The sequence below is a fragment of the Oncorhynchus tshawytscha genome, unplaced genomic scaffold (genome assembly GCF_018296145.1).
Source record: "Oncorhynchus tshawytscha isolate Ot180627B unplaced genomic scaffold, Otsh_v2.0 Un_contig_7158_pilon_pilon, whole genome shotgun sequence".
Taxonomy (NCBI): Eukaryota; Metazoa; Chordata; class Actinopteri; order Salmoniformes; family Salmonidae; genus Oncorhynchus; species Oncorhynchus tshawytscha.
Genome location: NW_024609504.1, coordinates 95,664 through 109,600, shown reverse-complemented (window position 1 = coordinate 109,600; position 13,937 = coordinate 95,664). Strand labels below are relative to the sequence as shown.

At 44.5% G+C, this 13,937-nt stretch overlaps 1 protein-coding gene across 8 annotated transcripts; it reads left to right on the top strand.

Moving 5' to 3' along the window:
• Positions 1-2,932: 2,932 nt before the first annotated feature.
• Positions 2,933-13,430, top strand: LOC112258753 (activating transcription factor 7-interacting protein 1). Of its 8 annotated transcripts, XM_042315581.1 has the most exons (13): positions 2,933-3,224; positions 3,457-4,498; positions 5,952-6,793; positions 7,210-7,406; positions 7,667-7,795; positions 7,909-7,983; positions 8,109-8,179; positions 8,463-8,608; positions 8,740-9,858; positions 9,984-10,094; positions 10,218-10,337; positions 10,421-10,488; positions 11,468-13,430. In XM_042315581.1, exons 3-13 carry the CDS (start codon positions 5,959-5,961, stop codon positions 11,954-11,956), a joined length of 3,360 nt encoding a protein of 1,119 aa, XP_042171515.1. In that variant the 5' UTR covers positions 2,933-3,224; positions 3,457-4,498; positions 5,952-5,958; the 3' UTR covers positions 11,957-13,430. The 8 variants fall into 8 exon arrangements, with proteins under 8 accessions (XP_042171515.1, XP_042171514.1, XP_042171512.1 ...); XM_042315580.1 differs by lacking the exon at positions 3,457-4,498; XM_042315578.1 differs by lacking the exons at positions 2,933-3,224; positions 3,457-4,498 and adding an exon at positions 4,510-4,774 and having other exon boundaries at positions 7,213-7,406.
• Positions 13,431-13,937: the final 507 nt, after the last annotated feature.

Sequence of the window (13,937 nt, the reverse complement as noted above, 5' to 3'; positions counted from 1 at the left end):
TCCTCCCTCAGACTGCACCGGTAGTGATCGATCAGGGCCCTATATTTCCATCCTGCGCTGGCAGCCAGGGTCGGGAAGGCCAAGGCGAAATCTTGTGCGCTCCTCGTCCCCTGCCTCAGGTGGAACAGACGTTCACCCACCGCTCGACCCGCAGGTGGGTGGTCGAACACTGCCCGAAAGCGGTGGGTGAACTCTGCATTATGGCCCAACACCGCATCTCCTTCACACTATATGGAATTCGCCCACTCCAGGGCTTTGCCTGAAAAGCAGGAGACGAGGGCAGACACGCTCTCACACCCCGAAGGAGCCAGGTGGACGGTCGCCAGGTAGAGCTCCAGCTGCAGTAGAAACCCCTGGCATCCGGCAGCCGTCCCATCAAACTCCCTCGGGAGCACGAGTCGAATCCCGCTGGGACCGGGTGAAAGAGAGGTGCACAGTGGGACCTGCTGTAGTGGGGCTGGTGGAGGCGCTGGGAAACCTCCTTCTCTCTCCAAATGATCCATCGTCTGCAGCACTTGATCCATGGCGGTGCCCAGACATTGCAACATGGTCGCGTGCTGCTGAACGCGCTCCTCCACTGCAACCGGGAGGGCGTCTGCTCCTGCTGACTCCATTCTTCGGGTGAGTGATTCTGTAAGGAACTCTGTGTGTAGCTGGTGTATCGGAGTCAGGCGCAGGACAGCAGATATGAGTAAATAAACGTATTTTACTCAACATATATAAATGCAATACAAAAACAGAGCCCACATTAATAGACCTTCCTACATACAAACAATCACTCACAAAAAACCATGGGGGACCAGCGGGTTAAATAATGAACAAGTAATTGGGGGATTGAAACCAGGTGTGTAAAATAAAGACAAAACAAATGGAAAATGAAAAGTGGATCAGCGATGGCTAGAAGGCCAGCGACGTCTACCGCCGAACGCCGCCCGAACAAGGAGAGGGACCGACTTCGGTGGAAGTTGTGACAGTTACATTACAGCCTTATTCTAAAATTGATTAATCCCCGCCCCCATCAATCTACACACAATGCCCCATAATGACAAATAAAAACTGAAATATCACATTTACATAAGTATTCAGACCCTTAACTCAGTACTTTGCTGACGCACTTTTGGCAGCGATTACAGCCTCGAGTCTTAAGTATGACGCTACAAGCTTGGCACACCTGTATTTGGGGAATTTCTCCCATTCTTCTCTGCAGCTCCTCTTCAGGTATGTCAGATTTGATGGGGAGCGTTGCTGCACGGCTATTTTCAGGTCTCTCCAGAGATGTTCAGAGAAATGTCCTGAAGCCACTCCTGCGTCGTCTTGGCTGTGTGCTTAGGGTCGTTGTCCTGTTGGAAGGCGAACCTTCGCCCCAGTCTGAAGTCCTGAGTGCTCTGGAGCAGATTTTCATCAAGGATCTCTCTGTGTTTTGCTCCGTTCATCTTTCCCATGATCTTGACTAGTCTTCCAGTCCCTGCTGCTGAAAAACCTACTCACAGCATGATGCTGCCACCACAATGCTTCACTGTAGGAATGGTGCCAGGTTTCCTTCAGACCTGACGCTTGACATTCAGGCCAGAGAGTTCAATCTTGGTTTCATCAGACCAGAGACTCATTTCTCATGGTCCTTTAGGCACCTTTTTGGCAAACTCCATGCGGGCTGTCATTGGCATTTTACTGAGGAGTTGCTTCCGTCTGGCTACTCTACCATAAAGGCCTGATTGTTGGAATGCTGCAGAAATGGGAGAACCTTCCAGAAGGACAATCATCTCCACAGAAGAACTCTGGAGCTCTGTCAGAGTGACCATCGGGTTCTTGGTCACCTCCCTGACCAAGGCCCTTCTCCCCCGATTGCTCAGTTTGGCCTGGCAGCCATCTCTAGGAATAGTCTTGGTGGCTCCAAACTTCTTCCATTTAAGAATGGAGGCCACTGTGTTCTTTGGGATCTTCAATGCTATTTCTAAAAACAGTCTGACCAGCCATCCAGCCGGCCCTACCCACCTTTCTGGCCAATAGCCTACTTTATTGGGATCTCAATTGCTCTATCCCTCATTCATAGCTTGATTACTTGTGTTGCCCATGTTTGAATGAGCAACGAGCAGAAAATGTATGACAAATAAAAACAAATGATTCTCACTTGATGTCCAAGATAAGTAATTTCAATTGAGCCAATGTTGGAGATTGTTGCTGTGTAAGATATTTGTTTTAGCCTATAGTCGTTCATTCATAATGACAGGATACCTAACTAGAACACTTAATTTAATAAATAAAAAATAATAAAAAAAATATATATATATATATATATTCGACAGCTGCCAAAATGGCTGACTGAAAAGCTTGACATGCATAATGAGGTTGCAGAACCTAGGCTGTTGATGTACTGTATGTGTTAAACTATCGATTGAAAAGTATACATTATAGAATGCATACAAATATTCTAATACTAATCAAACCGTGAGAAAAAGTAGTAGTAAACAGGCAGAAGCAATATGAGATGGTATTGAATCGTGTTAGTTTATTTACCTCTGGGTATAGTTCCTCACAAGTTAGTAATGAGTATTCTGGGGACAATATTCAGGATAATAATGTTTTGTGCTAAGGAGGAAAGAGAATGCCTGAAGCACAAGGCAGGATGGATTGAGATGGGACTGTTTTGTATGAGTATAGAGTAGGAGAGTAGCTAAAAAAAAGTAGATGACTCCTTTTCATGAAGAATGGTGCAATTGAAAGTGCCTTGAAACACCTGTTTCCCTTTTCTGTTGTGGAATTCTGTTAATTCATACACCAACACTCAAACAAACCTGCCCTAAGGGGTGGGTTTAGTACTAAAATAAGACATGTGAATCTTAATGATACTTCTAATTGTAAACTTGAGTATTGAACATACACTGGTCCCAGTTTCTCCAAAAATGGTAGCCCCGCCTTCCTCTGTCTGGATTTCCCTCCACACTTCCTGCTTTGTTTGAGAGGGAGCGAATTGACGGACTGAATAGGCTAGCTGTGGAGTTTAGAACATACGAATGTGGGCTGGGAAGTTTAGAACATACTAAGAATGTGCTGGTTTTGAGTGATTGTGATTCACTCCCAGTCAGTGACAACAGACAGGGTAAGGATAAGCAGTCAGGTCAAGTTAGGTTGTTAAATTACTGTGCAAGTTAGCATTTGTTGATTCAATTTAGCACTTAGCAAGTTCTGGTCACTACAGGATCCTGTTTTGAAACTGGATGTAAAGGGTGAGTGACCTCATGTGTTTAACATTGAGTTACTGCATTAAGATATACTTTAATCTTCGTCTGTAAACTTCACTGAATGGATCATTTTATGTAAGTGGTGATGTATTGGTGAGGCCATTGAAGGCATCTGCATACCTTACTGATGTAGCAATTGTTAGTCCGTTAACGCAGCATTTTGACTTAAATATACTTACATAACTTACTTAGTCCTCTTCATCTTCTACCGGTGGAGTGTCTTTTGCCACAGTCCGTGCCCTGTCCCATGAGACCCATCGACTCCAGCACAGCCACCACTGTCCATCAATATGTGTCCAAGCCATCAGATCCTGAACGTCTTGATTTCAAGGACAATGTTCCTACGGCCAGTCTTCTTATACATGTTCCATTAGAGATCATATTTTGTCAGTGCAAAGCAAACTATTGTGTGAAATATACCACTTCATAATTGAAATATCATAATACTCAACTTTAAGTTGTTTGAGGCACAGGAGTGTGTTGTGTGATTTCTGGGCTGGAACAAAAGCCTGTGCACTCCATGGCCCTCTAAGTAATGTCAGGATCAATAATTTAGCCAGCTAACTGAGAAAGATTGACTTCAAATGTAAACAGTACTTTCTCAATAACACATAATTTACTTTAGCTCTTTTGATAAACCAGAAAACAAACCGCTATATCTGAGAGTTTGTTAGTTACCTGGCTAACTTATTGATTCTGCTTTGTTACATACACTGTAGGACTAGGTTGGCCACGCCTTCCTTCACTTAGCCAACACCTGGTGCAAAAAATCAACAATAATCAATTAGTATGAAATTAAATTCAGGTGTGCAGACTGATAGTATCTACTGGACTTTTTCACTGGGAAACTAAAATCAAAAGTCGTACTTAGTCTAGCTGTTGATACTTAGTCTAGCCCTTGATACTTAGTCTGAGTGTCCACAGGTGCATTTAATTGTCTCCTTTCACAGGGTAATCTAACTGGGCTAAATAGAATTTCATCCAAATGCAAAGGGAATCCCCCATGAATGTTATCATAGGAGGATTACCCCATACCCTTGGGTTTGACAGGTCAATTCAGGTCCATGCTGTCAGAGGGGGGGTCACATGGAGCTAATCTCTGAATCACAGAACTAATTTTACTTAATTGTGTCGAATGCTCAATTAGGTTCTGGGGGGAAATCCCTGAAAAAAATATCAGAGACAAGTAAAGTCTCCACCCTCCTAAACAGAAACTCTTTACATGGAGCAAATGCGTCGCATTACATTTTCAGCTGCAGGTAGTACTGGATTTATATGATGGGGCAGTTTTAAGGAATGACATTCCTTGAGGGCAACATTACTTTTTCAATGATGATTTGAAAACTTGTACTAATGTCATTACAGATTCTTCCAACTCAATGGGGTTTATTTTATTGCTTTAAAAAAACTGAATCTTACTGGCTTTAAGAGCTGTCCTAAATTTGTCAAGATGACATGGCTAAGATGGCATGGCACTATGCAAGGCACCTTGATTGTTTGATTTGTTTTCATTCCTATTTTGATGAGAGGCAGTGGTAAGTATATGCAGAACTTACCGCTTAGTTGACTATAGCCTGGAAACCTGATGTTTTATTTAATGGAATTCTACATTGGGTATAAATTAGTGTTTGGATCAGTTCCCTCCCACGACCTCTACAAGCCAGAATGTTGAATAAAATTGTATTTTAACTTACTTTACTGTTTGTCTGTGTGATTGGTCTGTTTGCAGGTAGGAATGTGAGACAATATCCACAGGAAAGCATAATTCAATCCTCTTTTCAAAGTGCTGGTAGTGTTCAGATTTGTCACCTGAAGCATGCACAGAACCACATAAGCATGAGCCTGGCAAGTATGCATGCGTACATGTATGTATCTTGTGTGAGTGCTTCAATGAAATTCAACGTCAGGCTTCCAGGCTAGGTTGGCTATTGCAAGTGAAGGGTAGGGTTCTTGTATCCTTCCTTCTCTCCACCCTGCTGCCTGCAGGCTTGGAGAAACTAGCAGCCTCTGTGAATGCTGCTTAGGTGACATGAAAGGTCAAAAGCGGTGAGGGAGGAGCACCCTTCTCAAATGGAACAGTAATCTGGGCTGTAAAGCTCCTGCTGTCAACATAGCAGCATGGTGATTCGTTCAGAAACATCTCTTTTGCATAAAATATGTCTGAATTTTCAAACTAGCTTTCATTGGGAAGGCGGATCAAGCGTTTAAAAAAAATTGCATGTGAAAACAGAATCCTACTCGTTATTCCACCTGCTTAACCCACTTTTTTTGTTTTGAGCCACCTTCGGCCAGAGCAGGGCACCTGACTCACGCCCAGGAGGCAGCCCGGTTCCAAAACAAATGCAATTGCTTTTCACCCGGTGCAAACACCTCCCACCGGGGCCAGATTTGAAACCCATCACTGAATCGCCTGCTTGAGTTGCCTGGCAGGCTTTGCACTCTACCAATCAGAGTTGACAGGGTGTAAAAAGGAGGAGGAGCTGCATGATTGTGGGTGTGTCCTATCTTGGACTTCAACAATAGTGTGTATGGGAAAGTCAGTGCTCCCACTTCTATTTGAATTTAATATACTTCATTAATGAAGAGATGAATGAAAATGTTTCAGTTTTTCATTTGCATGAATCAAAAGCATTGACATGCAATTAAGTAGAGTAAAACAAAAACAGAATTGTACATGATTGACCTTTTGCTCTCATCTCTACCACCTTTCAGGTCAAGCATGGATGTTGCTGTTGCAGAGGAACCCCTGAGGAAAATCTTCAGAGCAAAAAAGACTATGAAAGTCAGCGATCGACGGCAACTGGAATCCCTTCACACCACTCTTTCCTCTCCATGTTCTTTCCCATCTCCACCTCAGCCATCAATGGTAAATGGGAAGCACTGTGAAGCTGTGTCTATGGAAGTAGATAAAGAAATACATGGAACTACACATACCACCACTCATGCCACTTCCTCCCTGACAGCCACATCCCTAACCACTGAGACCTCTGAGGAACCAACAGCCTCTGAATTACTGGTTTCTTCATCACAGAACATACACTCTGATGTAAAAGATGTTCAGGAAGAAGGAGAGGGGGACAAGGAGTCTACATTACCCAGCCTCGAGGTAGAAGACAAAATTAAGGGGGATAGAAATTCCAAAGGAGATGTTATTGTTTCCTCTCCTGTGAGTTCAGAGAAAACAGAAGCAGTAAGAGAGAGACAGGTTGATGGTATGGAAATGGACCTGGTACCAGTTACCACTCAGGACACAGTGCCCATATTGAACCCTGCCGCCTCCCTCCTCCTGTCTTCCAACACGGCTGTAGAGTCTGTCTCTTCCCCTTCGCTCTCCCCATCATACACGGCCGAGTCAGACCAGGAGGTCAGGCCAGGGTTCCTGGTGCTTAGTGAAGATGATGATGTCCAGGATGAGAGTGATGAGGAACAGAGGGAACGTGAAGGAGGGGTAGAAAAAGTTGAGGTTAACATGAAGAAGCCAGAACAAATTGTAAGTGGTGCTCCAGTTGACTCTCCATCCCCTTCATCACCAACGCCCCTTCAGATTGATGAAGGTAATCTTTTCCAATCCCAACTAAAGCACCAAAGTCATTATGTCAAGTTTAGTTTGTATGTTTATTTAATTTTTTAAACCTTTAGTTAACTAGGCAAGTCAGTTAAGAACAAATTCTTATTTTCAATGATGGCCTAGGAACAGTGGGTTAACCGCCTTGCAGAACGACAGATTTTTTTGCCCTTGTCAGCTCAGGGATTTGATCTTGCCACCTTTTGGTTACTAGACCAATGCTCTAACCACTAGGCTACCTGCTGCCCCAGATGTTAGCTAGGTTGCATGAATTTGTCATATTTCTGACTTCAACTGGCCTGTTAGATTGCGGAAATAATTTATTTTTCAAGAAGTTAGCTTAGATTATAGCTGTGTTTTGATAGTTGGATGATATTATAATGTGTTGTGTTCTCTCTAAACAAGAAGAGGAGGGTGCTGCTCTACAGAAGAAACGATCCTTGTCTGGAGACTCAGAGGATGGTGGTGAAAAACAGGGAGAAAGAGACTTGGAAGTGGTGGAGAGGCATAACAAGAGGCCCAGAGTAGACTGTGAAGAGCTGGAGGCTCATGTGGAGCTGAAGATCAGTGGGAGTGTTGAAAGGCAACACAAGCTAAAGAAGGTTGGTCCTCAATTGAGATGTGGTTTATTTAAATTAAAACATTTAATAAAACATCTCATTTCCCAAGTTGTAGTCATGTATCCTGAGTTGCATGGCATATTTCTGTAAAAAAAAAAATCTTTTTTTTTTATTGGTGCTAGCTTCTCGTGTTTTGGGTGTTATTTATAAAAAAATCTCTGGACCGGTTTTAAGGTTAAACAAATCAAATAACCTTCCATTTTTTTTCCTCACTTGTCCATTAAAATCCCTATCCTCTCTAGGTGGTGCAGCAGCTTGTTGAGGAGCAGTTGTGTGTTCTGCAGCTCACACTATTTGACAAGAGTCTTCAGGGGCTCAGAGACAGACTGGACAAAATAGAAAAACACCCGAGTGCACTCAAGAGCCTGCAGGTCAGTTGTCAGAAGATAATAAATAAAACACAAACAGGGTAATCTAGGATAAAGACATTGGAATGTATTGCCCATTAGACAAGCAAATCCATGCTCCACGTGTGCCCTTTCAGGCAAAGATTGGCCGACTTTCTAAGAAAGTTGGAACTGCCATCCAGGCCGGGGAGAATGCCAAGAAACCTCCAGAGGTGAGTGAAAATGGAGGCAATTGATCTTTCAACGATGACTGTGATTTCAGAGGCAACTTGCTTTTTTGAAAGATTGATGGTACCATTGGAACTATATACAAAGTGCTTTTCCCTATATTCATCAGGTACTGTTGCCACCTACCTCTACTCATGCCACAGCAACCACCCCAGCAGAATCAGCAATTCTCGGCCTGAGGTAAGTCATTGGTTTGAAGTGTAGCAGCGTGTCCCAATTAATCAGAGGAAAAAAACATTTCACCAGAAGGTAACCCAAAGAAATAGGTGCATTGACACCGAAGATTCAATTTGTCATTGAGTTATTTGGGATAAAAGCCAATGATTGGATTTACAGTGATGTCATACTGTATCTCTCAGCATCCACTTATGTTTGTGTTCACCATCATTCTCCACTGAGCAGCCTTTTGATCAGCTTCCTGAATCCTCTGCCTGTAATCATTTCCTCTCCTCCTTGTCAACAGAACAATGGGGAACAAAACACCGGATCCAAAGCGTAATGATCAGAGCAGTCAAACCCCTACTCCTGTACGTAATGATCAGGGCAGTCAAACCCCTACTCCTGTACGTAATGATCAGGGCAGTCAAACCCCTACTCCTGTACCCACAGGTGAGTAGGAGGGAGTTGGTCTGTTGGCAGGTTTCTCTTTATCTTTAATCTGTGTGTTTTCTTTAACCAACTGATATTATTATTGTATACGGTCTCTTTTTAAAAATCTCAATTTCTTTCTCCTCCACAAGCCTCCTTGCTACCTTCCCCCTCTTCCACAGTCTCAGCCGGATCTCAACCCACATCCCAAACCTTGATGCTGAGCACCTGTGTTACCCCAACACCAGGCCCGTCTGCCTTCCCTCTCCAGTCATTCCTCATACAGCTGCCTGGTGGAGGGACAGCCATCCTTACCAACCCAACCAACTCTCAGCTAATCCCAGTGTGCGCACTTCCCGTCATGACGAGTTCCACTGTGACACCCACCACTGCCTTCCTCCTGCAGAGGACTACTCCCTACACCCCTGCTGCTCCCAAGCCCCCCTCTGCTTCTGCCCTCTTATCTCATTTCGCTGCCATACCCATACCCACAACCACGACTACCCCCACTGACACACCAGCTGCCACAACGTCCCACATGACCACACCCATAACCACACCCACATGCAGGGCCACAACCACACCCTGGGCCACAACCATAACCACACCCACATGCAGGGCCACAACCACACCCTGGGCCACAACCACACCCTGGGCCACAACCATAACCACACCCACATGCAGGGCCACAACCACACCCTGGGCCACAACTGTAACCACACCCACATGCAGGCCCACACCCAGGGCCACAACCGTAACCCCACCCAGGGCCACAACTGTAACCCCACCCAGGGCCACAACCGTAACCACACCCAGGGCCACAACCGTAACCACACCCAGGGCCACAACCAGGGCCACAACCGTAACCACACCCGGGGCCACAACCACACACAGGGCCACAACCATAACAATAACCACACCCAGGGCTACAACCATAACCACACCCAGGGCCACAACCATAACCACACCCAGGGCCACAACCATAACCACACCCACACGCAGGGCCACAACCACACTCTGTGCCACACCCAATATCTCCCACCCTGGAGCCTCTGGGACAGTCAGCAGGCCCAGCTCCGGTGTGTCTGTCTCTGTCTGTGAGTCCATTCGGCTTGTGTCTGTGACGAACTCCACTTCAACTTCATCCTTACCAAGAATCTCAATGCCAGCCACCCCAGGCACTCAACCCTCTGTGCGACCAGCTGCCTCTGTACAACAAGCTGCCTTAGTACAACTAGCTGCCCCTGTACCACATGTGCCTGCGAAAACAGGTTAGCTTACACCTCAGAAGTTTGGCTTCTTATCTTGGAAGAGTAAATGTAAATAGTTTGTTTTGCCCGGATTCTCAGTGTCATTCTAACTGAGAAGCTGTTTTCCTACACTCCTATGTATGTAGGTAGTGAATCTACAAACCCTCCTTCAGACTCCACACAGGCATCTCACCCTGCCAAATCAGAAGCATTCATAGACCTGACAGAGGAGGAGGAGGAGGATGATGATGTTCTAGGTAAGATTGAAATTGCCTTTCTCTCCCGCTTCCTTTTGGTGAGCAGTATTTTATGATCTTATAGAGGCCAGAAGTGCAGTGAGTTGTACATCTCCTGAAGTTGTCCCCATGTGTTGTGTGCAGTTACTGGAGTGCTGAAGGCTCCGGTGGCTTTGAAGGCCTCACCCTCGCCTTCAACAGCGGGTCAGCGAACAACAGCCACACAGCAAACAGCCACCTCCACTTCAGTCGGCACACAGGCCGGTAGGTGGTGTCTTGTGCCAACACTGTCTGTGGTTATGTTGACAGAATACCCAGATTGTTTTTCTCTTTATTTATTGTTTCAGTGAGGTCATCTCTTGGTCAGATGTCAGGTGTTGGATCTCTGCATTCTGTTTATCATCGCCCCCTGCAGGTGAGACTACCAAATATTTGAAAGCAGAGCAACTGTCTTTCAATACATGCGCTGCGTTTCAAACTCATAAAAGACACACCCTCCTCCACTTACCCTCGCCTTATGCAAGTGGGGGGGAATACCCGCGGCCGTCTTTGTCGTCAGTCCAAATGATAAGCCAAGCAAGGGAAGTTGGCAACGTAAGCCCCTCAGCCCTTGTTTTTGATCGAGTTTGTGAGTATACAATTATGTTCACTCAGGGGCCTGAAACGCCCCATAATTCTATTTGCGTTGATTGTACATCCGCTAAGAAAAGTCAGCCTAAACTTAAAACCAACATTAATATGGAGAGTCAACATACAAGTGTAAGTAAAAACAAATGTAAATAAGTTAGAAATGGTGCTACTAATGCACATGATGGCTTAAACACTTAATAAAAGTAATGATGTTTTTGTTTGGTTAGCTTTTGGAAATGATGGCTTGCGCACAACTTTCCCTGACATCACACTTATACATTGTAGTTTTCGATGTATCTGATATAGTAGAATGGCTAACATTCGATGTCTGCGGAGGCGTTGTCTTCTAGCCAAGATATGAAATGCAAACATAATTGACTGTAGCGCATATAAGGCACACACAACAGCTACCAATGGTTCCATGATGACTGAAAACAACCGTGAGATGAACGAGTGACACATTTCCGGGCAAGAGCGGTCCATTTAAAATGAATTCCTTCTTCCGTCGCCCCTTGCCCTGCAAGTGTCAACTCGTCAGATGTCATGATATGTCATCAGAAGTGTCCACTTAATTTGAGGGGAGAGGGTGTGTCTTTGTCTTTTAAGTGTTTGGAATGCAGCCATGGAATACTGCATGTTCCAGAATGTTTTCCAATTGGAATAAAATGTACATATTGGCCTATAATCAACCAAAGAGAGTAAACATGGATGGATGTGAAAGGCTGAGTGAAAGTTGTAACATTTTCATCAAATTAATCTTTCAGGGCTCCCCATCTAAAAGTGTTGCCTCTGCAACATCCACTTCATCTTCCACACCTTGCCCCCAGCCCTCTCCCCTTCCCCCCTTGCCCGTCCCACCTCAAACTATCAGCCTGCCCCTAGAAGCGGCCAGCACCAGCCCTCCACAGCAGCCTCTGCTCAAAATAACCCGGGTTCCGAGCCATAATGACGGCATCGTGCTATCCTGGTCTGTGACTGAGGTAGACAGGAGCTGTGCTGCCGTGGACAGCTACCACCTATACGCCTACCACCAGGACCACTCTGGCCCCAGCACACACCCCCTACTCTGGAAGAAGATTGGGGAGGTGAAGGCCTTGGCTTTGCCCATGGCCTGTACACTCACACAGTTTGTCTCTGGCTCCATGTACTACTTTGCAGTCCGTGCCAGGGACGTGTTTGGCCGCTTTGGACCATTCTGTGAGCCTCAGTGCACTGACGTCTTAACGTCCCCTTCACCGAAAGCTCCAATTTAACCACACGCTAAGAATTAAGTTAAAATGTATTGTGTCAAGTTAAAACAAGAGGAGAAATGTTGATTCTGCATATTTTTGTTCTGGTTACTTAGAAAGCCAAAGTGAAAAGTTCAGTAAAGCTTCTGGCAAAACTAATTGCTCTATTTTCAAATTAATGTGTTTGGTATTTGTTTTATCAGAATTGTGCACTCAAATCATATTTGAGCCCAGGTGTTTACAAGAGTGACTTATCATTGGAATGTTACTGGGAAATGTTGTTGCCCATCTTGGTGAAATCGGTTGGCCCCATGTGACCACTGTCTGCCTGCCGTGTGTCTGCCTACCACATGGGAGCAGCATTGTACCAAAATGGTATCTTCGACAGGACGAGAGGATTTGAAAATCAAATCTGAAATGGCCTGGTCCCGTTTTCTGAACGATTATGGACAAAGTATTCTTCTCCTTCTAGTTTCCTGAAGGTATTTGAAAACTCAAACTTTTCATTGCAATTGTCAGTCTAACTGAAAGAACATACTATGAAGGGCAGAATGACCATGTTATTATATGGTAATACCCAGTAGTTTTGCATCTCATGAGAGGCTTTAGCAGGCTCATTTATGTGACCTCTCTTTTCCTCCTGCTCAATTCCTGCTACTGGGAAGGACAAGTTCTACAGTTAAATTAGACATGATCTAGGGCCTCCTGTGTATGTGGGCACGTCCTGGGACATTTTTTTTTTATGGATGTAATTTAATATAGTTTTTTTAACCTTTTTTAATTTGGCATGAACAGAACCAGTCATGATGATTTCATGTTGTCAAACAAACAACTTCAAAAAGTAGGCTACCTGCGCACGTCAACTCCAAAATAATTCCAGTATCCTAACATTTGATGAATAGATGAATGGAAAGAGACATCTGTTACAAAACACCAAAAAGTGTAATGACATTCTGTGATTTTCATTAGGTCTACACTTTTGTAGCCTGAATTTATTGATCCGTCTTTGACAAAAGGACGTTTTTTTTTGTAGAAAGAAAAGTTGGGGCGACTGAAAAGGGGCTGAGAGATGGAACTATCCTGGGATGACAAGTGCAGCCACGTGGATATATATATATTTTTTAAACCATGACCGGCGGGGGTGTTCATTTAATTTGGAGTACGCTTTTATTTTAAGATTTACCTCAAGCAGTACAAATTGCATTTTAAAGAAATAGTAGAATTGTTTAATTAGTATTATTTAGAGACCCTGCCCCCCACCCCAAAGTTTGACTTTGTTGCATTTAGGGGGACTCATGTCTCATTCAGGGGTCTGAGACACTCCTGGGTCCCATGCAATTCATACTGTCTGTTGATCGTTTTATGCTCTGTCTGATAGTGACATGTAAAGTCTTAATGGCTGGTTAGAAACATGTAAATAAATGCATTGGACCGGACAACAGAAAGGACCAAGAAATATTCAGACTTTAATTGTTCATTAAAATGTTTGTAAACTATACTGGTATATTGATACTTGACTCTAGGGGGAGCTAGTCCCTTATCAGTTTTATTCACACTAACACCCGTTCCTAGACATTTATTGGAAAGGCACCCCCTCCTCCTCCACTCTCTCAATGCATACTAATGCTGCTAGAGGACCCTCCTCCCTCCCACCCAGATTTCTCAGGGATGGGCGGGAGAGGGGACAGATAGCATTTTCAGTTCAGTAAGGCAGGCAATACTTATAGCCCCATGTCTTTTCAGTCAGTAATATTGATGAGCCTCTGCAACATGTCTAACCTGTGTGAGTGGTATGTACTAGACCAGAGCTAGAGGAAAAGGACATGTTTTCATCTGGATGGGGAGGCTTGTTTTGTTGAAAGAAGAAAGAAGATGAGCTGGGAGGGGGAATAACTGGCAACTGCCATCCCCCCTTCCACATAGAGACAAGAAAAAACGGAGGCTACTGGAGTATTTGTTTTTTTCTTTCGTTCTTTGTTCTTCTTCTTCCTCATCGCCTTGCTGG